General features: G+C 35.6%; 5 protein-coding genes across 17 annotated transcripts; 2 read left to right on the top strand and 3 right to left on the bottom strand.

Moving 5' to 3' along the window:
* Positions 1-4,006: 4,006 nt before the first annotated feature.
* On the bottom strand, positions 4,007-4,873 carry LOC140888786 (LOB domain-containing protein 16-like). The gene is made up of 2 exons (XM_073296486.1): positions 4,529-4,873; positions 4,007-4,375 (listed from the first exon to the last, which is right to left on the bottom strand). The coding sequence occupies exons 1-2, from the start codon at positions 4,808-4,810 to the stop codon at positions 4,007-4,009; spliced, it is 651 nt and encodes a 216-aa protein (XP_073152587.1). The 5' UTR covers positions 4,811-4,873.
* Positions 4,874-6,386: 1,513 nt separating this feature from the next.
* Positions 6,387-9,087, bottom strand: LOC140891245 (TOM1-like protein 2). The gene is made up of 3 exons (XM_073299635.1): positions 8,501-9,087; positions 7,791-8,060; positions 6,387-6,989 (listed from the first exon to the last, which is right to left on the bottom strand). Exons 1-3 carry the CDS (start codon positions 9,008-9,010, stop codon positions 6,633-6,635), a joined length of 1,137 nt encoding a protein of 378 aa, XP_073155736.1. The 5' UTR covers positions 9,011-9,087; the 3' UTR covers positions 6,387-6,632.
* A 1,061-nt stretch (positions 9,088-10,148) lies between these two features.
* On the top strand, positions 10,149-11,467 carry LOC140893145 (rho-N domain-containing protein 1, chloroplastic-like). 2 transcript variants are annotated; one of them, XM_073302210.1, is made up of 2 exons: positions 10,149-10,266; positions 10,892-11,467. In XM_073302210.1, exons 1-2 carry the CDS (start codon positions 10,227-10,229, stop codon positions 11,407-11,409), a joined length of 558 nt encoding a protein of 185 aa, XP_073158311.1. In that variant the 5' UTR covers positions 10,149-10,226; the 3' UTR covers positions 11,410-11,467. The 2 variants fall into 2 exon arrangements, with proteins under 2 accessions (XP_073158311.1, XP_073158310.1); XM_073302209.1 differs by lacking the exon at positions 10,149-10,266 and adding an exon at positions 10,298-10,717.
* A 475-nt stretch (positions 11,468-11,942) lies between these two features.
* LOC140891544 (U-box domain-containing protein 3-like) lies at positions 11,943-16,824 on the top strand. 2 transcript variants are annotated; one of them, XM_073300082.1, is made up of 5 exons: positions 11,943-12,504; positions 13,763-14,042; positions 14,320-14,436; positions 14,579-16,426; positions 16,503-16,823. In XM_073300082.1, exons 2-5 carry the CDS (start codon positions 13,767-13,769, stop codon positions 16,578-16,580), a joined length of 2,319 nt encoding a protein of 772 aa, XP_073156183.1. In that variant the 5' UTR covers positions 11,943-12,504; positions 13,763-13,766; the 3' UTR covers positions 16,581-16,823. The 2 variants fall into 2 exon arrangements, with proteins under 2 accessions (XP_073156183.1, XP_073156184.1); XM_073300083.1 differs by lacking the exon at positions 11,943-12,504 and having other exon boundaries at positions 13,749-14,042; positions 16,503-16,824.
* A 69-nt stretch (positions 16,825-16,893) lies between these two features.
* On the bottom strand, positions 16,894-25,096 carry LOC140891543 (putative lysine-specific demethylase JMJ16). Of its 11 annotated transcripts, none has more exons than XM_073300070.1 (12): positions 25,016-25,096; positions 23,830-24,113; positions 22,838-22,909; positions 22,668-22,745; positions 22,049-22,558; positions 21,739-21,963; positions 21,439-21,597; positions 20,709-21,077; positions 19,611-20,061; positions 17,780-18,027; positions 17,605-17,692; positions 16,894-17,511 (listed from the first exon to the last, which is right to left on the bottom strand). In XM_073300070.1, the coding sequence occupies exons 2-11, from the start codon at positions 24,106-24,108 to the stop codon at positions 17,690-17,692; spliced, it is 2,394 nt and encodes a 797-aa protein (XP_073156171.1). In that variant the 5' UTR covers positions 24,109-24,113; positions 25,016-25,096; the 3' UTR covers positions 16,894-17,511; positions 17,605-17,689. The 11 variants fall into 11 exon arrangements, with proteins under 11 accessions (XP_073156171.1, XP_073156173.1, XP_073156172.1 ...); XM_073300072.1 differs by having other exon boundaries at positions 24,993-25,079; XM_073300071.1 differs by lacking the exon at positions 25,016-25,096 and adding an exon at positions 24,570-24,709.
* Positions 25,097-26,015: the final 919 nt, after the last annotated feature.

Here is a 26,015-nt window from a genome sequence, read left to right as displayed (position 1 = left end):
TTTACAGATTTTTTATGGGAATATATTAAGCATTTTTGGAGACTCCAAAAGGAGGCAAACCCTAGAAATGTGCATGTTCTAGTGCCAGGTTATTAAATCCCACCCGATATATGACCATTTGTAAGATTGGATATATAATTAATAAGTAGAATAAATTGATTATAGTATTAATTTTTATGTATAATATTCTCATGTGTACGTTCTGGTTTGAGCAAGTTAATTTAATATCAGTATTAAGACATGATATAATCTTAAACCTGATTAATTAAGGAGTAATTGTTTGCATATACTTGATTAATTATTTTATCCTTAATCTTATCAACCAATTAAATTAAGGAGAAATTGCATATATCACTCTTGTGAAATCCCGTTCTAGCTAATAACGTGAAAATTTTTTAAGCTAATAACCCCCTGTGATTCTAGATTTGTAACATACACACCCCTTCTGGCTAACGAAAATGCCATCGACTTTTATGAACTATTTAATTTATCATTTATTTTATGTAGGGATATTTTCGTCATTTTTTAGCTGAAAAGGGTGTGTATGCTACAAATCTAGAATCACAGGGGGTTATTAGGGTTATTAGCTTAAAAAAATTTAACAGGGGGTTATTAGCTAACACGAAATTTCACAAGGGTGATATATGCAATTTTCCCTTAAATTAATTAGCTAGCTAGCTAGCTGTTCTTTCAGCAAGCAACATTCTGATGCACGATGGAAGTCGACTAGGAATCAGAATATATCTATTCCTAAGCTTAACAAATATTTGTTTTATTTATTACAAATCATTCATTAATTATACTGGAAGTTTGGCTTTATATTTTTGGTTTTCTGAGACGTTGTTTTCTGATCTATACATCGCAATTCACAGACCTATATTGGGTCTATATACTGATATCATCTTCCAGATCAGAAACAAGCTATAAGAGTTATTACGTATTTTTTTCATTTATAAAACTCGAACTTGAGATATTGTTCATGGCGTTTGGCATTGTTTTTAGGGTTCCGGCCGGTGGCATCTTTTTTTCTGCATTGAGTGCATTACATACATATATATTTGTGACATGCAACAAGCTGCAGATATAGAAGGATAACTCGGAAAATTCATTTTTTGTCCTATAATTTGTAATTTTCCACTTTGGTCCTGTTAAAAAGGATTTACATTTTTATTTACGTACGTGGCTTGCATTTTTTTTTAAAAAAAAAATTTATTTTGGTCCTTTTTTACTCGAAGTCCAGCCTATTAGCCAAGGCAGATGCTGACATCTATTTTTGGAAGGAAAATTGCATGTATCATGGTATTTATGCCGCGTAATATTCTAAAAAAGATCATGACGCTTGCAAGTTTATTCCAAAAATTCATATATCAAAATCAACGACCACCACGTAAGCAATTTCCTACCACACGATGGACTTCGATAAAAAAAAAAAGGTTGATAAATGAGAAAAAAAAAACATTTAAGTTTTCGTAACATTTCATCATAATGAATATTTTTTAGCTATTAATTTGACAAAAATAGTATTCCACGTATTTTTTTATAAAAAAAAAATCAAGAATCGACTAGTTTAGTCTTTCACAACTGAAAATAAAGTTTCTTTTTTCCATGTTCTAGTTTTTGCTCAATCTCTTCATAAAAATAATTAAAAACTTCAAAAGTGAGGCAACATTTATATGTTACTTTTTTTTTTTGACGGGACATTTATATGTTACTTATTTTTGTAGTTTTGTTTTGTTTTTTTTAAAAAAAAAAAAAATGGTTTAGTTACTTAAAACAGAAACTGGGCTGGGTTTATCGGAAACCCATTCCCAGAATTCAGGAAATGGGCTGAACTTTCTTCAAGTATTTAAATCTGGGCCGTTAATTAAATTTATATATCCATGTTATAAACTCGACGGTGCATAATAAATAAATAGTTATAATATATGCATAAAGAATACAACTTAAGAGCTGGAATACATTCATAATATAAATATTATTGGTCAAATTAAGTCCCACGTGCAAACCCAACTACCAAGTTCTTTTTCAAATGTTCATAAAGAATTTGTTCATGCTACCACATTGGTCGTACCTCCCTAAGTGTTAGTCCAAAGATTAAGGGAAAAAAAAAATTAAGTAGATGACACATATATATACACACACATATTTGTGTGCTTATATATATGGGTGTGTGTTTTCTTTTCCTTTTTTTTTTTCTTTTTTTTTTTCCGGGTGTGCCTTTCCTTTATAATAAATAGTTCGTTCACCTTTTTGTGACAAATTTCTTTTCAACTTTAGTCTAAAAATTATATATGAAGCCAATTCCGAACTGATAAGATATTCAGTTCAAAAGCAACAGCTTTCAGTCGTTCAATTAATGGAGTCTCATGCGAAAAAGCAACAATTTTTTATTCATTATAATTTTTATTCTCTCGTGTATGCATATTATTATAATGTTTTAACGCCGAATGAATTGTTTGACTACGAAGGCCAATTAATTTCCTATTCGAATTCTTTATTGGTTGTAATTAATTGCCAAACGCGTTTCCGACAACTAAAACCCGGTACTGTGTTTTAGTGATACAAAAAATAAAAAAAACAATTAAAATCCGATACCGAATTTTAGTGATCAGAAACGAGGTAGATAAAAATGATTGGGCAACTAAAATTACTCGTATATATATATATATATATATATATAATTGGTATATTATAGGATGCTATATATTATATAAAATTGGGCTTTACTTTGAGGACGTTGTACAAGAATGGAGATTTCTTGTTGGAATAGATAAAAAAAAAAGATTGACTTGTAAACAGTGTAGGCGATAGAGTGCACTCAATCAAGGGGACATTTGGTCTATATATTTGAGTACAATTAGGGTCATGCATGCTTTAACACATCTATACTAAAACAAAATTTGTGAATAGTGTCTACCGGAAGGAACCTATGCTCATCAGGATTCAATCTTCTTAAATAAATAAATATATATATATATATACTATTTTTTTAAATAAAAATTCACCATCTCTACAATTTTCCAGTTTTTCCCAGTACATCTAATAATAATAACAAGAGTACGTAGAAGTACTTCATGCAATTTAAAATTAGGCACTTTGTTTCTTGTAATTACATCTCATTTTTAAAATAACTTTGGATGCACGCACATATTATTTATAATAAATTTCGAATATATAAGATTACATGTTCCGGGATTTCGATCATGACCAAGAAAATTGGTGTTCTGCCATTATCTTAATTAATCAAAGCCTTTTGAGCTTATAACACCTCTTTCGTTCAAATGAATATTATATATGAATTTTATAAGTGAAAAAAAGGAAAAAAAAGAAAGTTTCTAGTCCCACCAAATTTAACTCATGAGCATGCATGTTTCTTTTTCAAACTTCTTTGTTTAATGGAAAAACGACAGAAGAGTATTCAAACCTCAATCATTGTATGCATTTTCTTTTCACCCACACCTTCTATATATACACACACTTGAACAAACTTGTAAAAGTATGAAAAACGAGAAATTGATCAAATCTATATTCGTTAATTCCACTGTTTCCATTCAAAATTTGTAAACAAATCGATCAATATGTATTATGTAAACACATATAGTACGTACTGAAAGCTCTTTTAACATTATACTTCACTTTCTCCTAGATCTATACAATCACAAAAATTCAGCCAAAACATCACACTACATATTCTCTGACCCTAAAAATAAAGGATAATGTTACATGTACACATATAATTATACTTGAAATTACATGATTATCCTACGTGCATTTTTGAAAGATTTTTTCCAAATAAAGTGCAGGATAATCATGTAATTTCAAATATAATAATGTGTAACCCAACGTGTAACCATCCGTGTACATGTAGTATTATCCGAAAATAAATATTAGGAATATAAATTTTGTGGGATCATATTATATAATAAGATAATTAAAACTAGACAGACACTTGATTGAGATATATATATATATATATATATATATATATATATATAGCTAAGCTAAGCTAGTATCCATTCTTCATCATTCTGAGGGCCAAAGCTTGTAGATCACTTAAGTCATTCTGTGAAGGTCTCTTCTTGCTGTAGTTATAAACTGTACTCTCAATTTCTCCGCAGCTTTGGATTTCTTGAATCCCGTTCATATTATGCTCGATGGAATCAAGAGAACTCTGAGGCGAAACAGAATAATAATTCATGTAATTATTTGGGTCATGAGATAATTCTTGAACCGCATTTAATCCTCCCGGAATAATATTCATGCTGTTGGGCCATTGATTTTCTGCAATAATATTATTATTTCTTGATGACTCCATCAGATAATTCTGGGTCAGCTGAGCTTTAACCTGTATGAGTTGGGCTTGCAGATACGCCACCTATATATACAGGTACGGTTAGAAATTGACTTGAACCTAATTCACCTCAAAAGCTAGCTTAAAAAAATTATATATAAACAAATATTAAATCTCCATTATATTAATTAATTAATCCCACAAAACTATGTGAATGTTATAATACGATTCGTGAACCTGTTGTTGCAAGGCGAAAATATGGGAGACGCAACCATAGACGGGGTCTCGGATTCGAGCTTGAGCTTCGTAGGCAATGGTGACGACCGCCTCGCAGCGGTCGGGTACAGGCACGTGCAGAAGAAGCTTAGCCACGTTGCTGGCGCCGAATACTCTGTGAACGGCGGCGAATCTCGCGGGACCTTGCTCCGAGCAGAAGTACGGCGCGAAGATGCAGTCCGCCACGCACTTGCGGCGGAGGAACTTGCATGCGCCGCAAGGAGAGCCGCTCCCGGTTGCCATGTATGTATGTATATATCGCAAGAATATATATATTAATTAAAGGAAAATGTGGAGAAATGGAGGGTTTTGGGGTGAGATATATATATGGGGTGTCAAGTGAAGTGCAGACATAGAAGGCCTGTATGTGGGGTTCTAAGGAACATGAAAATCCATTTGTGTATAATATATTATTTTTTAAAAAATAAAATAAAATTTTGTAATTAATTTTTTCAAATCTTCTTTCCGAGTTTCTGAATCAGAATTTAGATACGTACTGACAAATATTATCATCCAATTTGGACTACTAATTATATGATTCTAATTTCTATATACATAGCATAGAATTAACACCAAGGATTATATATTTTTTTGTTGGGTGATTGCAATAACTTAGACTTTATATTTTTTTTGTAAATATGGATCGAATTGATTTAATGTATCGTTTTAAATAAAATATGTGATATAATCCAACTTTAAACTTGTACTTAAACATCAAAGTGACCTAATATTTAATGTTGTTTTTAGAGCTTTACACCAGTTTCATTGTAAGCATACGCTATACATTTAAATATAATATAATATTATATGATATGATCTTTTGGTCAATATGTATATATTTTCCGCCGAACGCCGCACCTGGGAACTGCTGCTAATTTTTTTGTTGGTTTCTTAAAATTGTTTTTTTTTTTAAGATACGATTAGCTCTAATATCTAATCAGGGTGAATTAATTTGTTTTATTAATTAATTAATTATATACATCATGAAGCATCGCTGAATGGATTTCGATCTTATATGTTATCACCAAAAGGACGGTTTATAAATTCAAAATATTAATAATCAAAAACTTCAAATTTTGTGTTCTTAAAGCTTAACAAGCAAGGAAACATTATTATATGAAGAATTACCCCTAATACTAAAAATGGTTGACTTTGAAGCTAGTTGAATTGAAAAATGAAAAATAAAAAAAAATGTTACTTTGCTTTGGATCTATAATTTAAAGAGGTTGGGAATTGGTTCAAGAAATGGGTCATGAAATCAGTGTCGTATATTTGCTTTGTGAGCTCAATACAGAGTAAAGTCGTAAGTGTTTTGAATTTGGAGCTACTTCGTGTAATGTAAAAATTCCACATCTCTTCAGTAATTAATTAAATACAAGAATTCTTCAAAAAAAAATAAAATTAAATACATGATTATTTTTATATATACAAAAAAGGATATTTTCCCTTAAAATCGATATTGTGATTTCAAGTTAGAACTAATCAGTATTTCAAAATTGGAGCACTCCAAAATTCGAAATCAAAAGAGCCAAATGAATGTTTCAAGACTAAAATTGATAAAAATTGAAGTATGTGCTATGCATGCTTTTGTAGGACAAAGGGATGTTGTGTTCATAGTAAATATACACACCTTATTTCTTGTCCTGTTTGAAAGTGCTGATCAGTCCATCCCCACCTTAACCTTGACCATGCGACGTGCTAACGTGCATCACAATATAAGAGCTGGTCCAGCCACATAAGATGAGCAAGACGGGGCGTGGTAACGTGGACCACAACATAAGAGCTTGGTCTAGCCACAAAAGATGAGCGAGACTAACCCTTGCGCAGTTTCAATTCTTTCGAATAATTTTTATTTTGCACCATGTTGAGACTAAACCATAGACAGTCATCAAAGTATCAAACATCCCAAAGCAGGTAAACCCGCTAACTAATTACATCCTGACAAATTACTACAAAACTACATTGCACGCAACAGGCTGTTGTAAAAGAACTTATTCACCGTAAAGCTAAACTGATTCCGAAGCCGCCACAGAAAAGAATGATGATAGGAAGTAAATTCTCATACTTAGCTCGTCTTATGATCACCACTCTCTTCTTGGCAAGTTGGTTTTCCAGATTTTGTGCTATCTGTGGATGTGTTAACCGGAGTTTCAGTTTTGCTCTCACTTTCTCTTTGAATTGGCACAGTAGTTTCATTTGAGGTGTAATCCCGAGCTGGTTCTTCTTCCTCTTGATCTGTTTGACGTCCTGATTCGAAGGCAGCTGTCATTTCATTGTATCTGGATATGACCAGTTGAAGTTCGTCGAGGAGATTAAGAGCATCGAAAAGCATGACCTCATCATCAGATGTGGTTTCGATTATTCTCTGTACAACAGGAAGAGATAGCTTGCATTTCTCCAGCATGCTCACTGTTAGCTCATCCTGCAAAAAAAGGCCCAAATTGCTCCATGAGAATTTTGTTAATTTCAATGAAGAAGACGCCTTGATGCACTTTGATGGCTAAATGCACTTCGTCCTAAATATGAGGATAGTCAACTCAATGTGAAGCATAAAACAATAGTCGTTTCCTTCTGTTCACGGACTAACGGATTTTAGTTTTAATTTAATTATTAATAGTTCACTAACTACATTTGATTATAGACGATGAAATTTTCTTATGATTTTTAGATTCAACCATAAAGGTGTCTGCCTTTAATATGACGTTGCCTCTCCTATCGCATATGCTCTACGATATCTCTGAACCTTAGCATGCATCTGTTGCTAATACCTATAGGCTTTGTCTTTTTCATTAATTTTTTCACACCATTAAAATAAGTTTTCAAAACAAAATGCCGCTATTCGATAAAATTGGAATGATAAGGTGCGTTGGTTTGATAGTAATTTTTTTTTTTGATAAGAGGTTTGATAGGATATTGAACGCTAAGAAAAACGAAAAAGACAATAGACAATCAAGCAGAGAGGTAAATCAGAGAGCATCTAAAACTACCAAATTTTATGGACTAGTGAAGAAAAACAACATTTAGAACACTTCAGAGAAACCTCACACAAACATTTAAGGTAAAAAAAAAGCGTCTTTAACTTACCAATACCCTCATTCATACCGTTCCAGTCAAGAAAAATCATCATGATCAGTACCTTGTGATAGCTATGACAAGTGTGTACAATATGCGAGAAAATCACAGTAACGGCATAACAGACGAGGAAATATGCAAAAATGGTAACCTTTATTGGCTTTGGTTCAGTTTCAGAATTCAATATGCTGCACAGAATATCAAGACTATTTCGAGTCACGACAAGAAACTCTTTATTCTCTTCGATGGACTGGAAACCATAATGCATGAACGCGGCGTCTTCTTCATTTTCCAAGGCAGTAGGAGGAACAGGGTATCTTTCAGGAGGCGTCAGTGGCTGCGGACCAAGATAAGATTCCAGGTTGTGTGATGGTAAACTTTCTTCTGGTGCAGTTGGAGGAATCACCCTCGACTTCAAATACTACAAAATAAGATAAAATTAGATCTCCAGAATCGAAAAAACTTGAGTAACATCACACTTTTAAAAATTCATGAAGTTGATTCATACAATAAGAGTGCCGGTCAAGTGTTTGATCGAAAGTCATTTGAGAAACTAACATCATAGGCTCCCATTAGATTGAAACATTCAATAATCATCCAGTTCAGTGAAAACCATTTAAAATTGCAAAGTTTGCATATACAATATACACCAATTTCACGTTCATCTTCCCTGATTTCTCAAAAGACCGGGGAATTGCCCAATACCCCATAAATGATGGTCAAAATTCGATCCCACCTTATCATTGAATCTGGTCTAGGATTCCAACATGAACAATGCAAAGCAAACAGCCAAACACAATTCGAGAATACCACCAACAAATTAAAGAAAACACAAAACATTAACGGAACTGTCAGCTGTACCATGTAAGTCTGATGAAAAACAGGTAGGTACATGAGATCCTCGGACTCCCCCCAAGCCCGGATCAGCTGCATCGCCCTCACCCGGCACCCATGCTCCGTCCTATGATCCTCGATCAACTTCACCATATCCTCCAACACCTTCTCCGAAGCCACCTCGGAGAACACCTTCTCGCAATTGGAAGTGCACGTCTCCAGCAAATCAAGGCTCAGAATCTGGCTCATTGGATTCTTCCCCGGCACCAGCTTTCTCTTCACAGCCCTGACGATCTCCGCACCGTCGTACTCATCACGGGAGATCATGGCGCAGATGCGGAGGTTGAGGCCCCAGTTGGGCTCCTCCAAGGATTCAGCGGTGGCCTCGTCGACGATCTTGGATTCCGGGGTTGGGGTCTGGAGGATTTCCTTCATTTTGGAGCTGATCGTGCGACCCATCTGGGCGCCGCTCGTCTTCAGCCGCTCTCCCAGGGAGGAAGATGCAAGCTTCAATTTCGATAAGTCGAGTTTCTCCATGGATTCTTTTGTCGGAAGAAATCTTCAAGATTTTGGTTCTGGGAATGTTGCTGCCTCTTTGCTGTTTTTGTTAGGGTTGGAAGTCGTTAGATACCGACACGTGGCATCTTCTTAGACATTTAGATTAGATTTTTTTTGAATTAAATTATGTATGTCATTATTTTACTTGGAAGTTGGAACTCTACCGAACTTAGGATGATGATTTTTTTTTTTTTGGATATTTTTATCAATAGATCATTTTGTTCTATAGTTTTAGCTCGTGGATGATTAGCAAGGATATATTATTAACATATATATATATAATACTAAAATATACGATATAGTTGTATAGATATATAAAATTTGAGTCTAGTTGTCCAACTATGTGACATCCATTAAATTTATAAAAATATCTATATGGGTTAATATGTAGTATTATTTACGAAGGTTCTAAAACGTGTTAAGTGGACGGTCGCTCATCGCTTAACGCATAGGTGCTTAAGCGTTAGTCTAGGCGGGTTTTTTTTAATACAAAATATATAAATATTTTATAATATCTAAAATGAGTCAAAATATGCATAATTATGTTCAATATATTCATTAAAAAATTTTCAACCATGATTATTAATCTACATACGTTTTTATGTGAATATATTTCAACAAAAATATGCATAACTTTGTTCAATAATTTTTTTTAAATCACATGAATCAATTTTTTTAAAATCCAACCACCTATACTGCTTTTTACCCGTTAGAAGGCCGATTTTTTCAGCACTGCCTGAATTTACCATTTTTAAAAAAATTAAGCGGTGTTTTACTACCCACCGCCTAAACGGTCCTAGATTACGGTTTTTAAAAGAGAATTGTTTATCGTGTTATATTATATATAATCTTATCAAATGTACATAAGCGATAACTTGTTTACTAAGTTTGAATTTTCATATGACTATTCAACTTTTATTATAATTAAATATTATTCTATCTAACAGTCTTGGATTTATATTAAAATAAGGATAATAACATAATTATCAAAGATAATGAGGGTCCATGGGTGTAATTTGAGGCGAGAAAGATGGGCTTAATAGTTGGGCCCATATTAAATTGCGTTTGTTATTTGTCCGATTCGATTGGAGACAAGATGGGCTTTAATACTTGGGCCAATTATGTGTGTATACGCGTATATTCTGAATGAACAAGCGTGACGCCTGAAAGGGAAGACAGTTTTCTGTTTTTCACCATGTCGCGTTCGATTTCTTTCAGCTGGAGGAGTTTTCCAGGTAAAAATCGTGTCTTTATTTCTGTATATATGTTTGTGTGAAAATTTTGTATAAATTATGAAGCAAGGCACGCACATTGGATTAGAGCGATGTAATAAATGGTTGCGAGTTTTCTTACTTGGAATTTTGGTGCTGAGATATCTTTACTCGTGGATATGGTTGGTGTTTGTGTAACGGATGCATATGTTTGAGAGTTGGAGGATTTGGGTGGTGCATTTGTATCCAGTGATGATGCGTGGCTAGTGTTTGATAAAATATCTGAAAGAACGAGGTCCATTAATGGAAAGTGTGACCGTCTTGGAAGAATTGCTGTCGAGTTAATATTTGTCCGTCTCGTGGGTATACACAATCTCGTTGGTGGTGTCGGTTGAGTTCGATCCCTTGATAAATTTTCCCTTGTCTGATATAATGGGAATGCTGATTTTCTTGAAGCCGTTGATTGAGTTAGTAGGTAGGGGCAATTCCATTTCCAACACAATAATTTCTGAGGTTTTGATTACGTGAACCCGTTTAGCTAGATTTATTGTACTGTCTCGCATTACTTCACTGTATTCCTGGTAGAAAGATATAATTTTTGCCACCAAAAAATGGTTTCTCGTTTGTAATGACGCTCTTCTCATTGCAGGATGTGGGCCACCTGATAGCAGATGTCTTCCTTGCTCAGGTGTTTCTGGAAAAACATCCTTGGATTCTTCTCATGGTGGCGTCAAGCTCGTGTCTGATGTGAAGTTTCTATCTTTGAGACATGCTTCTAGGCGAACGGCATTTCTGTGTAATGCAAGTCCTAGCAACTATAGGAGGAGCTCGGATTACTCGAGGCAAAAAAAGCACGGCTACTCCCACAATGGAAAGAGGCAAAGTGCAGAAAAAGATGGTTTTAAAGACCTTGAAGAGTCAGAAACATACTCTTCCAAAAATGGATCCTTGCTTTCCACATCAGGAAGCCAAAAATTTCAGGCAACTGCTGCTCCTGGCCCTAGGGAAAAGGAAATTGTTGAACTATTCCGAAAGGTGCAGGCTAAGCTTCGTGAAAGAGCGTCAATGAAGGAAGAAAAGAAATTGGAGGATCCTCAGGGAAAAGGCAAAGAAAACGGATTACTTATGCGAGAGAAAATTGTGTATCATAGATCCATAGAACAATAGAAATCAAATTTTCCATAGAACTAGTGTCCCTTTGCCGTCTAATTTCTTTATATATATATATATATATAGTATTGTCGGTAAAAAAAAACAATTAGAAATCAAATTCCTAAAAATAAAAAATTAAAAATTCAAATTTAATTTCTTCTTATTTATTTTTATTACTAATTAATATAAATAAAAAAAATTTAAAAATAAAAATTCGATTAAACCGAAAAATCGTAGCAAAAAAAAACGTCTTGGACTACGATCTTCAACTCTTCGATAACGGTGAGTGTAACACATCTAATGTTCATATTACGGTCCCGACAATGGTTAATATAAGGGTATATAAATATTTTATAGTTGTATTTTTATACAAAATTAAATTAATTGTAGATTAAAAAATTTTAAAAAATAAAATTTATATATATAAAAATATATGCACATAATTCGTTGTTATGTGTGGCCAGTGTATATTAAATGCAACTAGTCTTGCTTGGTAGGTATGTGGACGCAAATTACCCCTCTGCCACTTCCTCGTACAATTTGCAACTGGAAACAGCAATGATTTCTTTTCCTGTGAAAGGAAAATTTGTTATGTCGGGACATAATTGCTCAAAATCTTGTCATCATCTTCGCCTGTTTATCAAAAAAATGTTTTGTTTTGGGTGTTAACGATGATTAGATACTCTTCTGATCTTCTCCATTTTCGTAATTATCTAACAATAATGACAATGATGTAATAATTAAATAATCATCTCATCAATTTATTCATCCCCACAACCAGCAAATTTGCAGATATGAAGGGGACCCACGAATTCAACCGCCCTGTTTTCTTCTTCCTTTTCCTCGCTTTTGCTTTTTCTTGGTGTTCCCAGCCTTTTATTCTTTCCAGAAATGAAGTAAGATGCAGAGGGGTGGCAGGAATTATTGGTCTTGAGCCAAAGGGGTTGTTTTTCATGAAATTTTCCTGCTGATTTTGTGAAGTTGATTGATTGGGCACACGGGTTTCCGTTTTGAAGCCTGATTGATTGTTCGTTGGAATTCATCAAGATCTGTCTTTTTGTTCTTGTCTCCACTGTACAGTCTTCTTGCTCCCCAACCAATATTTCAGAGGTACTTTTTCAACCCACTCTGGTATTTTTTTAGTATATTGGTACTAATTTAGCAGAACTGGGTTATATTACGGGTTTCTGACCATGGGTTTGAGATAAATTGGGTTTTGGATTAACCGAGTGGTTCTGGAAAATAGGGTGATTTCGTCGGTAGCCTTCGAGCCCAGCTGCAAGTTGATGTATTTTGGGGCAAAGTTTATATTTTTGCTCATGAAAACAACACATTGTTTCTGTTTTGAGTTGAGTTCAGTGGAAAGACGAGTGTAAATTCTGTAGTGAAACAAGATAACAGCATTTTTCTTTAAAAGAACACATGAAGTGCCATAGATGGTAATTTTTGCCCTGATGTTTACCAGATTGGTGTGTGCACCATTTCACTTTTATGGTCATTTTCATATCTTTTTTTCAGCTAATTTGTTGAGGAGGCTGTTTGATTTTGCCCCTTGGCATGAATGTGTGGCATACTTTTTCTGATAAGCAGTTATCGACCTCATGGAACGTTGAAGGATTATATGTGAAAATTTCTTGCAGTCTACCACTAATTTTGATGTTTCATGTTGATAAAGTTGCTTCCAAGGTTCCGGATTTTTGGTTGAGATACTTACGATACATGTTCCTATCTTTTTGGCTGATGATTGAGAGAGACAATTGATGTGGAAGATCCTTTCTGGGCGTTTTGATCTGAACTTCATTTTTCTCAACGTTTAGTTGTGATAAGTTTAGTTCTTTTTCTCGCTTATTTTTTATACTGAAAAAATATGTAGCCCCACTCTATATTTTGACTAGAGATATCAGGAGTTCGATGGATGTTTAATGCGAAAATTATTATTCTCATAACTGGATGTAACTGAATTCTAAAGTGATCCTAGTATTTATTTAATTGCTCCTTTTTCATTTTCTCATGTTTTATGATATCACCTTTCCTTCATTGGCTCTTATTCTCATAACTGGATGTAACTGAATTCTAAAGTGAACTGTATCATGATAAAGTTGTTTCTTAAGTGGCTTTTGAAACTGACAAATGCCGTTTTAACTGAAATTATACTATATGTGGTTATCCAGATTCTGGTTTATGGCCATATATTCAAAAAATCTGTACCTTGAATGAGTATAATTAAGTTAGTTGTGCTTGAACCATGCCTCGAATTGAACCGTCTCTCTCCTTTTCCACTCCAGAACGTGTATTATCATATAAATGTTATCCTTCTTGTTTTTTCATGTCCTATTGTTTAATTTTATTGGTGACATTATTTACACAGGTGAATGGATTTAGCATTGTTACGAAGCCTCATCAACAGCGTTTCGCGATTCGTTCATCTGGTAACATGCTGCATGTCAAAGGCAATGCCGGTTGAGAAGGAATACCAAAATATAGCATCTTTCTTGAAGCATTTGAAAGCTGTGCTTGATGATGTTGCTGATTGTAAACTGCCCTTGGATGAAGCTCTGTCTAAAGAGTGTGAAGAGCTCGATTTTGCAGTGAATGAGGCTAGAATATTCCTTGAGAAATGGTCTCCCAAAACAAGCAAGATTCTATGTGTGAGTAATTTTCACTTGGCTTTGTTGTTTAGTCACTTCCATCGGCATATAAGATTGTTCTGGAAAATCGTCATATCCTTTTGTGAACTGGCATTAATTTTGCCATGTCTTACACCCACGGTTCCTCACAAGTGAGATTCTACACAATGTTAGCAATTAAGTTGTATCATTTCTTGTTCCAGAATTCACTAAAATTTCATAATGCCTTAAAATTTTCATAACCCGTGTGCTGGCTGACAATTTTTTTTTCTTATTTTTCATTATAAATTATTTACAGGCGATAGAATGTAAACCCTTGTTCATTAGAATCCAGAATTCCTCAGTCACACTCTCTTGTGTTCTATGTAGACTATCTGAATCATCACCAACCACTTTGAGTCTATCTCGTGCTCAGGTAATGATCCAGCTAACTTTCCATTCTTTGTTATTTATTAGTTGTGCGAATGGAGTGTTTTAATTCACTGCACAATTATAATACTAGGCCGGTAGCATCCAATAATACCATAAGAATATGTAATTTTAGACTCTTGTTCCAGTTCTGTATGCAGGAATCTCAAAATCTGAATCTTGGAAAATTGTCACAAGACATAGAAGAAATTTTTAAAATACAAATCGAAGGGAAAAATCTTGAATCCAAGCATCTTACTGTGGTTGTTGAGTTCCTCAACTTGAGATCAAATCAAGAACTCTTGAGCGAACATATTGCATTGGAAAAGGAAAGGCAGAAAGCTGAAGACAATAGAACAAAAAGGAACTTGGATGAAATCTCTCAAGCTGTTGATCTTGTGAATCAAATTCATGATTTTATGGTGGTTAAGCTTGAGAATACTCAGGTCATTAATGGTATTCAGATCCCTTCATATTTTCGCTGTCCATTATCTTTGGAACTCATGTCAGATCCTGTGATTGTGTCTTCTGGCCAAACTTACAACCGTGTGGCCATCCAAAAATGGCTGGATCATGGACTCGTGACTTGCCCCAAAACTCGGCACAAACTCTCACACAATAATCTAATTCCCAATTATACAGTTAAAGCTCTGATAGAAAACTGGTGCAGCGAAAACAAAGTTGAGCTTTCCAGAAACCCTTCAGATATCCTCTCGGTTGAAATTTTTCCTGAACGAATTAGCCAAGAAGATGGTCACCCATGTTCAACTTCAAGATCCTCTTCTGGTTTTGAGGAGAAAAAAATTGGTGTTTCCAGTGGGCTTGATGTAGATGGTAATGGTGTTTGTGTAAAGGAGGCTGAGAAATTTGATCAATCTTCCCCTGAACATTCTTATGTTCATAGCAGGACTGAGTCAACATCAAGTGCTGTTTCCAGCATTGAGTATCTCCCTACAGGGTCATCCGAAATTTCCAGGATGTCAAGCAAGCAAGATGGTGTAAGTGATAGATCTGGCGACGTAACATCTTCTTATCCCTCTTCCTCCTTTTCAAATAAAATTTCCGGGGCTTCATTTAGTGGAAAACCATATCACAGCGCCAAAACAATGGATGAAATGGCAACAAATAGAAATCCTAACTCATTTAGAGCACTTTCATTCTCATCCACCTCAGGGTCCAATGATTTGACAACTACTTCTCATGTTGAAAAACTAATCAAAGACTTGAAGAGCGAATCAACTGAACTGCGAACTGCAGCAGCTGGAGAATTACGGTTTCTTGCAAAGTATAATGTGGAAAATCGCTTCATTATAGTCCAATGCGGGGCTATTGCCCCATTAATCTCCTTGTTACACTCTGATACGAACCTTGCTCAAGAACATGCCATTACAGCTCTGCTAAATTTGTCAATTAACGAAAATTTGAAGGCTAAGATTGCGGAGGAAGGTGCTCTAGAACCATTCATCCATGTTTTGAGAAATGGAAACTCGGTGGCCAAGGAGAATGCTGCAGCTGCTCTTTTTAGCCTCTCGCTGTTGGATGAGTACAGGATCAAAATTGGTCGGTCAGGTGCAATTCGAGCTCTAGTTGATCTGTTAGGATCAGGTACTGTCAGAGGGAAGAAAGATGCCGCAACAGCCTTGTTTAACCTTTCAATATTTCACGAAAACAAGGCTCGTATCGTTCAAGCAGGGGCTGTGAAACATTTGGTTGTATTGATGGACCCGTCGACAGAAATGGTGGATAAAGCCGTTGCACTTCTCGCTAATTTGTCGACTATTGCAGAAGGATGCTCAGCCATCGCTCGAGAAGGTGGCATACCGCTTCTTGTGGAGATTGTCGATTTGGGATCTCAAAGAGGAAAGGAGAATGCTGCCTCTGTACTGATGCAGCTGTGCATTAATAGCCCCAAATGTTGTCGGATTGTTTTGCAAGAAGGTGCGGTTCCACCTCTCGTTGCTTTGACTCAATCAGGCACTCCTAGAGCCCGAGAAAAGGTGCATATCCTCCATTTATCTCATGTCCAGTGCTAAGTTTTATAGTCTTTTGATCATTTTCATTATTTTGAAGCAGGCTCAACAGCTGCTTAGCCATTTTCGGAACCAACGTGAGAGTACTGCGGCTAGGGGCAGATCAAGAAAGGAAACATAAACACTATCAATCTGTTCGCGACTTTTTCTACTGTTTTCTTGTGATGCGATGACAGGTAATTCATGCCTGCACAGGTTTTGGAAAGGTCATTCTCACCCCGAATAACGTATTTGTTACAATTAGATGATGCGAGTAGAATTTGATGAGCAGCTCAACATAGCTGATGATGGTGATTGAGGTTTTGACTTGTGGTTCACTTTCTTACTGCAAAAGGTTTGTACAGACATTTGTATATATGCATGCGTTAAAAAAAAATTTGTCTTGAGTTCAACTATGGTGATTCATTATTGATTCCAAGACACCTTCATTTCAGATTTTCTCCGTCCCCTGTTTTATAATTTCATCAGTCTAAAATCTTAGCTAAGAATTCAGAGAGCTGACATCCAAATACAATACGTCAACATAGAAACATGTCATGCAAATGTAAACAAACTAAATAAACGGGTCATTAGCATCCCAAATCTTGTCGTCGTCGTTGTCATGGTCGACGCCATGCGTGCCACACACATACGATAGATTCTTGGATGGTGTAGGTTTTAAACAATGGAGCCCTGGACGATGGAGGCCTGGAGTTTCTATGCGCGATGCTAGAGACTACCATGCGTACCTGGTCCTCCAACAATGATATCCGTGCTCGAAAATCCTTCAACTCCTCTCTGGCAACACGTTTCTGTTCTCCAACGGCGGCTAAACCCTCTTTTTTGGCGGCAATGAATGTACCAGCATCCACGGATCCCCGTGGACGTGGTGAAGTTGCAACTGGGAAGATACCAGATGCCTCCTGCATCCCTACTCCACGCACCTTCCCTATCCGCACACCTCCAACGACATCAAAATCCGATCGATTCATCTCCGTACGGGTAAGTTCCTGCCAACGGGAAAGAGATGAGGAGGGCTGCGATATCTCATTGACTCTGCTCTTCATCGCAACCTGCATGATAATAACATCGTAATTTAGTAATTAGAATAAAACAACTGCACTATAACATCCAAATTTATACGCAAACACACATGCAAAACTTACATTAACGCTCCGAAAGGTTGAGACAGACTTAGTAGTGTGAGTCTTGTTAACAAGCTTCAAGGACGTGGGATTTTGACCCGACGACTCACTGTACAATAATACCAAAACTAATAAAAATTTGCCAACCAATTAATATTTCATTGTAAAAAATTTAAAAAAAACGAAATGAACATACCATAATCTCTGAGTGCTCCACGAATGAACATGAAGCTACTGTATGCTTCATCGTACCAGTGCTTAAACCCGCAAGCTCATGGTGCTGGATTTCTTCATATTCTACTGCCGCTGCCCTTACTGTATGCGTCATCGTACCAGTGCCTAAACCGGCAAGCTCACGGTGCTGGATTTCTTCATATTCAGCTGCCGCTGCCTCTGCCCTTGCTCTTGCTTTCCGCTCCGTGGCAGCCAAAGCTGTCTGCCATGCTGCCAACATATCAGTAGAGGCGCAAATGGGTTTCTACCTGATAAGTGATAAACGAAATCCATGCACTGTCTTCCCATACAATTCTTCTGCATTCTTGTACCAACGTGATTCAACTATCTTATATCATGATGTCTATATTCTAGCGGCTAAGAGAAAGTAATGGTACGACTAATGAGTCAAACTAGTTAGATTTAATTATTTAACAATTTTATATTATAGCATGCCATGAATATTTAATTTTTTTAACTAAAAAATAAGAATATAAATGAAATTTTAATTTATATAAAAAAAAGAGATCAACATATATAAATTATATTTCTCTGCACTTTTCTTTTTATCAGAGTTTCTTATTTCTAAGCATCGGAATCGACCAAATAAATTCTCAATTCTAGTTCTGATTTTGGATCCAATCGTTTCAATTATAATTTTTGAGAGAGTGATTCCAATTCCGATTAATGGTTCATTACAAAATCGTGATTGAACCTAACATATTATTTGTGCGGGCAATTTAGATTAAAACAAAACTTTGCTTACGAAAAATTTAAAATAAAAACAATTTTTAGTTCTCTGAATAAAAATTGATTTCCTTAAAGACCTATACTGAAATACACCGATAAAAGCAAAAATATGTTTTGGATTCACGTCGGCTAAAAGCTTATAAATACCTTTTTCTTCACTTGCTAATTTTCTGCGTGAGAAAGACGTCATCAAATTCAGCTACTAAAAAATTAATAAGCGAAAATCATGGTGATTATAAACCAGTCGCGCCATCTTGCAATGTCCAGAGGTCAACAACTTCTGAGATGTAATGACACTTCGGGAAGTAAGAAAATTCGATACTATCCCCGAAAGCTGCATCGAATGGCCCAAATTCATTTTCATATCATAATACAAATATACAAATGAATTTATGCAGTGGATGTTGACAAACTGGCATCGCTCTGGCGAGTCTGCCAGCATTGAATGAACCCGGGAAGTTTAAGCATGGTACAAGTAATGATGATGTGCCATGATGCGATGGCCAAGTAACCAATTGGACTAGGGGTGGGCGGGTATAGATCTCGTTTTTCAGGCTTCGAGCCGATTGTACAGGAAATGACTACCCAATACCCAACCCAACATATATTGGGTTCAAATATTCCAGAACCCAAAAAATTCTCCAAATCATGTAACTTTATACTTGATCATATTTGGTTCGGGTCAGGACGTGAATTACTCGACCAGAATGTCCACCCCAGCTGACACAAGTCATCCAGATTTTCCGGAGCATCATCACCATTTTTTTTTACAAAATTTTGAACTTTGGCTTTGCTTATCTTATACAAGAAAAAAATGCATCACCTACAAAACTTATATTTTTGAAAACATTATCGACGACTCGATTTGTTTTTTGTTTCAGTTCCGTGGAGAATGGAGAGCTAACCGGAAGCCAATTCCTATCGCGCACGCAACTTCTCTAGGTCACATTTTAAAACACGGTATAATCAATGCTTTTCACCCTCATCGTCGCTAAGGACAACGTAAGGGGGAATAACAGATGACATTACCAATGTTTCTCTACCAGATGGTAGCATGATTGTACCTGGATTTGAATGTTGCACATTGTCCTGCCCACGGGAAACAGGACGTGGAGATATGGGCGTTGCTGCGGGACTCCTGTCACCTGAATCTGGTTGATGTAAAGAATCTTTCATAGCACAGGAATCTGGAATTGGTTGAATCTTCTTTTTCACCCAGATATGGGTTGCTCTCAGATTTCCTTCGAGTGCTTCAACAAGGGAGTCCAACTTGGCAATTTCATATCGAAAGAGGAAAATTTTATCAGCCCAGGAAGTACAACAACATAGCTGCTTTGCATGATGAAGACAGGTATATTTATCGGGGGAACATAAACAGCATGTAGCAGAAAGGTATAAATCACACAAGCATATGCTGCACTCCCTTTTCGTGGCAGCGTCAGCTTCATCTAGCACCCTTGATTGAGATGGCTTGCTTATGTGTTTCCTCCTAATTCTTTCAAGTTGAACACGAGACTAAACAAGCAAAAATTCGTAATTCAGAAAAATTTTCACAACCCACCAAACATTAGATTAGTTCAGAACTTAAATAAAGGAAAGACTCATTCAAGCGCATTCAACTTCATAGGCCAATGAACAAATGTCCAGCAGCGATGATAAAGAGAACTGGTAGCATATATACAAATTTGAAGTTAAGAAGTTCAATTTTAATTTTAAATGACTGAATCTAAAATTTTACCACAATCCAAAATGGCTATTGGTCTGTCCAAAACAGTCGCCCAACTCGCAGAGGGTTTTACCATCTTGAAACTAAAAAAGTCTAAAAACTAATGTACAGGGTTCAAAAGACTTGCACTGAAGGGTCCGATATTCATCACCCAGACAACTCCAATTTATATTATCCCTGTATCACAATATCTAAGTTCTGACAACCAAAAACCAGTTCAGTTTTAGAAACTGAGACATGCTTCAGAACTTGACTCACATGACTAAAAGATGTATAGAAGACCTTCCTACATAAGTGCACATATAGGAACATTCAAGTAAGGTGCTTCACAAGATTTCATCATTAACAGAATCATCATATCGCTGACATGCCTCAAGTGTTTTTGTTAGCTTCACAAGATTTTGTCGTTAGCAGAATCATTGTATCAGAGACATACCTTAAGTGCTTTTGTTAAGACCCCACCCTTCCCGCAAACACTTTTCCACAGTTGATTACCCAATGAATCATTTCTTATTACTAAGGTTTCCCATTGTGCAGTCACAGCTTCTATGGCAGCTCCAATCAACAGTCGATCATAAGAAATTGAACTCTTTCGACGAAAATCATTATATTGTTCGGCTGTGTTCAAGCCATGAGGTAACCAGTCGAAAGGAGCAAAACAGACTGATTCCGAACAGTTGAAGCCACAATCAAATTCTGTATGATATGCTCCCGGAAAGATGAGAATAAACTCTCGTGGGTTCTGCACACAACGGTACACAGGTATTCCCTCAGACTTCAGCATCGAGGGGGAGAGTTGATATACCTGTACAAACACAGAAAAGTTACGCACCAGGTAAACCAGAAAATATTGCACTTCATCAATGTGGTTGTAAATGAAGTAAGCTCGGTAGAAACGTGAACTACATCGGTAAGGGAGTGTTAAACTGGAAAAAAAGGAACTTTTAAATCAACCAAATGAATGTGATAGGCTCCAATGTTTCCATTTCCTGACATGACAAATGTGTGATAGCCATAGATGCAGAGTACTGTCCATTCACTGAATCGCAGGAAAATTACCAAGTGAATGGCAGTTCAATAGCATAATATTGTTCAATTGATAAAAGAATATTGTACCATACTTTGACAAACTTGAGCAATGTTGATAAAAGAATAATGCTACTCACAAGTTCGTGAATTAATGAAGGATGTTCGGACAATTCCGGACACAGTTTCTTTGCAACTTCGACAAACTTGAAGCAATATCTTCCTGGAATACCATACCATACTTTAGGGTCTCCCAGGTGCATGTAACATAGAGAATAGAGATGGTGGTCCTCATTTCTCTATTTCCAACATCCGACAGGAAAACAAACCATGAGAAGGAAAACTATGGAGAAAAGAGAGCAAAACCAATCTGATCACAACACAGGACAAACACCACATAACGGTTTTGGAAAGGAAGTTGAAAGTAATCAAAGTCTTACCCAACACTGTGATGTAAAGCACATTCCAACAAACAGCTGAGGAACTAAAATGGCATTGGTACTGTCACATCCGAATGGAAGCAGAGAGCTAGGGAGCTTTGGGACATTATGCAAGTTCCAGGATGATTCCGCGTATTCAGAATGTTCAACTTCATTTTCTTGACAGCTTTTTATGGGAAATCCACTCCCCAAGGTTCGGCTTTCCAGATCAGTACCATAAAGCACCTTTACAAATTAAAGTCACATTTTGAAGCAAGCTGATGGTAATAAGTTATTTGTGTTGGTTAAATATGACACTTCGGTCAGATACCTCAATTTCCTCACTGGGATTCTCAATGATTCGCCAATATTCACCCTCCAATCTTGCAATTAATGGTCCCTGATTTTTATGGCCAGCATTCAAGTTTACATCCAAATCTGTAGCTTCGTCATTCTTGCGGAAGTACTGATCCTTGAAATCATCAGCATACTTCTTAAAGCTTTGCAAGGTGAATTCTGGCCCAGATTCAAAATCAGAGCTCACAGCAGCTTGCTTGAGCTCAGCCCTTTCATTAAGAGACTCAAGATCCATTCTTACTGAAACTCTTGGCCTTTGATCTTCCAATTTCTCTGTAGTTCTGGATAGTTTTCTCGTTACATACAAATTTTTAAGCCCATCAATCTGTTGAATATGAGTATTGAAAGTTGATTTTTCCCATGTCTTGATATCTTCAAGAAGGCATGGAGGTCGCCAGGAAGGAGGAGGAACAATGCGGCATATTCCATACTTCTCAGCTCTTAGGCGTATTTTGGAAATATATTTCATAGGGTCCTTGAACTCCTGGTATTAGGTCATACGAATATGCAACAGCACTAGCTAAATCATTTCTAGAGAATAATAAAAAATTGTAATGACAAAAAGCTTCAGGATATATCGAATGTGAGAATACCTCTTCAGTGGGATGGAATACTGGAGCGTCGTCGAGCACAGGCAAGCATGACTCTTTGGGGTGCCACCTAGCAGTCACCTATCAGAACTAATTAAGAAAGTTCATACACAGAAAATCGGAGCCATAAAAATATTAATTCTGAAAATAAGTAGACAAGGAACTGAACCAACCTTTACACAGTCATGACAACTTGCACATCCCCGGAACACTCCTTTTGGAAGGCTAGCTCTCAATGAGCGACCCTGGTAGAGAAAGCTTCAATCTCAGTCATCCGTCAGAGGAAATTATCTAACATGGTCTAAACTCTACCCCATATGTCAGTTCCACATAGGTTGCAAATGTTGGGATAAATCAAACCAGAATTAGCTAGCTCACAGTGACTTGCGGATGATTACAAAATTACAACTACTCAGTAAAGAGTAATTTGAGATTAACAAACATCAAAAAGCTAAAAAGTAAATCCTTTATTTAATATTTTGCCCACTCTCTATGCTATTAATCCATTTAATGTCTAACTAATCACATTACTTGTCTCCAAGTTCATTGAACACTGCCCGTTGTATCATGGCCATGCTAAAAGTAAATCCTTTATTTTATATTTTGCCCACTCTCTGGGCATGTTTTGGAGTTGCAGCATGCAACCAAAATGTTTCCAAGACTGCCATGTTGTGACTTAGTGTCATACACATGAACTAATTAGTTTTCTGAGTGCACCAACATCCTATCTAATAGCAGATAGCGAAGCCAAAACAGTTATATTTTTGTCTGTACACCAGGCTACACCTAGCTGGCAAATAGCTGTCCATGCAAAGGATCACATCCAAAATCAAGCTAGTATACTGATTACAAATTCATTTTGAGAACACAAATCCTCATCAGTTGCTTTCTTTATTCTCTAAATGAAACTAAAGCTTTTCTCCACTTGAAAATGCAAGAACAAACCATTTAATCTTATTAGTTTCTTAAGATTTTCTGAGATTATGTTTAGATTTCCTCCATACTAAACAGATCCCCCCATGTTTAACCTGGTTCACCATGAGCTTATGCCTAAATATTTGAAAGGAAAACCAAACGGCCGCAAATGGAAGGTAAAGAAAGAACTATACAAGTGCAAATTCAAAAGAAAGGGTTCGTAAAAATAATATCTGAAAGCTGAGACAACCTTGTCAACTTCAGTCTCTTCAAGGTTATTATTTTTCAGAGCACTATCAAATTGATTATGAAGTATCCATGGTCTCTGATTGAGTGAGGTCTTAAACTTTTTGATGGCATGATTGCTAAGCGGTTCAATTCTTTCAATGGCCATATTATCAGTAGCCTCCTCGCTACCTTTTGCTGTCCTCTTCAATTTCAAGGATGTTAGAGACACAAATCCAGGTGGAACTGACAATCTTTCTTCGCTGCCATTTCTAAGAGATTGCATGGTGCGCTTCGTCCCCATCAATTCTGTAAAGAAGGAAAAATAAACATTAACGACATTTGATCCCTAAGTTTATCAACACAAATTTGTAACTCAGAAACAGGATCTACTTGAAAACGATCCAGCATTAGCACAAAATCACCTTACCATAAGCTGGAAAAAATTCATTTTCGATTCATATCCATCGATTATGCATGGAAAATAGCAACATAAATCTAGGAAAGGGAAATACGGGAAGCATACAGAAGAATAACCATCCCAAATCAAAGGATCCTGAATAAAACCTAAATTAAAAAGGAAAAGAAGATAAACCCAAAATAAAGCAGGTAGAATGAACATCAAGAGATATCTACCCAATACCCATCTCTCATCACTTAACATTTATATTCACAATTCCATATAATAGATATGTATACTCTTTCATATATGTCAGGAGACAAACAAGTATCAAATTATGCAATCTCATGATTTATACAACATACTTTCGGTGTTCAAATAAGCTATCAAAATATCCCCTCCAACTCCAATGATTCTCTACAGTTCCAAAAAGATGTACACAATTCTGCAAGTATTCCGGCTAATAACCTAATAAATTACTTCGAAGAAACTCAAAAGTCATACAACAATAAGGCAACGAACTCGAACATAAAGTCAAATGAATTTCCATTTCCAGCTCTTCTACGCAAGAACCCTACAAAAATAAAATTCCTCGAGAAATAGCAACACAGACCGACGGCGTTGAGCTGTCAAACAATTGGTTATCACCAAAACGGTGAATTAATAAGCTCATAATTGCACAGATCAAATACTAAGCTCCATTATGATAAACATCAACTCGAAGAAGGAAAAAAAAATTTCACACGTTCACAATCGCCAAATAACCACAACGGAAATGGGAACTGAACTGGATTCAGAAAGAAACTCGCACCGTCAAACAAAAATGAGCGGCAAGTATCGGAGAATGGACTATGGAGATCCAAGATAGAAGAAGCTTGAATTAGAAAATAAGCCCTGAATTTAGGGCCATTTTGGATATATAAATAAAAAAAAAAGCTTTTAAAATAAGCTAAGTTATTTTTAACTGTTTATATTATAAAAAAGATCTAGCAATTTTGATTTTTGGATAAATATCGAAAAGTGTTTTTATTTAAAATTATAAACAGGAGTAGAAGAATAAGTTTTTTTTTTTTTTTTTTCTAAAACGAGTTTTTCTAATCAAACAATTCATTTTTTTAAAAGACCATTTTTTTTTTTTGAAAAAAAATATTTTTGTTGAGTTGGATTCTGTAACCAAACACACTTTTAATCAATAAATGATCACGGAGAAATAGTACGAGTTATTTAAAAACAAAAACAAAAACACGTCACAATATTTTATTACTTCCCCGTATTGATTATATAGATCACTTTTTTTTATGTTTCAAATATATAAGCTTACCATATATTTAGTAATATTTTTTATACTCTTTTACTAACATATCTCTGGTAAATAAATCTTAAAAATTGAGCAACCATTTTTTGAATATATTAAATAGAAATAAAATAAGAAGTTTGTATATAATTTATTTTTCCAATGATTTCTCTTACAGGAGTGTATTCAATACATAATTTTAAATATGCGTGCGAAAAAAATGACTATATAGTCGGAACGGATGGAGTAAAAAAGTAATTTAATAATTTCTTTTGAAATAACTTATATTTTTCTAACACTATAACCAATATCTTATTAAAAATCAGCATTCGATACAAATATGATTTAATCAACGATAATATCTAAATTATTTCATTTTTATTGTAAGTTTATATTATCTCATAATAATGGTAAGTATTATTGTTTATTGTAAATAGTAATTTATTCATCAATTCGAGTGTGGAGTGTTTCCAAAATACATCTACTATATTCGAAATAATCTAATATAAATCGAGAA

Source organism: Henckelia pumila, chromosome 3 (assembly GCF_033568475.1).
Source record: "Henckelia pumila isolate YLH828 chromosome 3, ASM3356847v2, whole genome shotgun sequence".
Lineage (NCBI taxonomy): Eukaryota > Viridiplantae > Streptophyta > Magnoliopsida > Lamiales > Gesneriaceae > Henckelia > Henckelia pumila.
This window is presented reverse-complemented; position numbering and strand designations above follow the sequence as displayed.

Excerpts from the sequence above, each read along its gene's own strand:
- LOC140891543 (XM_073300070.1), bottom strand. The coding sequence starts at position 24,108 with ATGGGGACGAAGCGCACCATGCAATCTCTTAGAAATGGCAGCGAAGAA. Across the intron at positions 22,910-23,829 it reads AAGAGACTGAAGTTGACAAG|GGTCGCTCATTGAGAGCTAG; the intron begins GTTGTCTCAGCT and ends TTTCTCTACCAG. Across the intron at positions 20,062-20,708 it reads TCTTAACAAAAGCACTTAAG|TCTCGTGTTCAACTTGAAAG; the intron begins GTATGTCTCTGA and ends TTGCTTGTTTAG.
- LOC140893145 (XM_073302209.1), top strand. The coding sequence starts at position 10,675 with ATGGGAATGCTGATTTTCTTGAAGCCGTTGATTGAGTTAGTAG. Across the intron at positions 10,718-10,891 it reads GCCGTTGATTGAGTTAGTAG|GATGTGGGCCACCTGATAGC; the intron begins GTAGGGGCAATT and ends TTCTCATTGCAG.
- LOC140891544 (XM_073300083.1), top strand. The coding sequence starts at position 13,767 with ATGGATTTAGCATTGTTACGAAGCCTCATCAACAGCGTTTCGCGATTC. Across the intron at positions 14,043-14,319 it reads AAACAAGCAAGATTCTATGT|GCGATAGAATGTAAACCCTT; the intron begins GTGAGTAATTTT and ends AATTATTTACAG. Across the intron at positions 14,437-14,578 it reads TGAGTCTATCTCGTGCTCAG|TTCTGTATGCAGGAATCTCA; the intron begins GTAATGATCCAG and ends CTCTTGTTCCAG.
- LOC140888786 (XM_073296486.1), bottom strand. The coding sequence starts at position 4,810 with ATGGCAACCGGGAGCGGCTCTCCTTGCGGCGCATGCAAGTTCCTCCGC. Across the intron at positions 4,376-4,528 it reads TTTTCGCCTTGCAACAACAG|GTGGCGTATCTGCAAGCCCA; the intron begins GTTCACGAATCG and ends CTGTATATATAG.
- LOC140891245 (XM_073299635.1), bottom strand. The coding sequence starts at position 9,010 with ATGGAGAAACTCGACTTATCGAAATTGAAGCTTGCATCTTCCTCCCTG. Across the intron at positions 8,061-8,500 it reads TTTTTCATCAGACTTACATG|TATTTGAAGTCGAGGGTGAT; the intron begins GTACAGCTGACA and ends CTTATTTTGTAG. Across the intron at positions 6,990-7,790 it reads CTGAACCAAAGCCAATAAAG|GATGAGCTAACAGTGAGCAT; the intron begins GTTACCATTTTT and ends CTTTTTTTGCAG.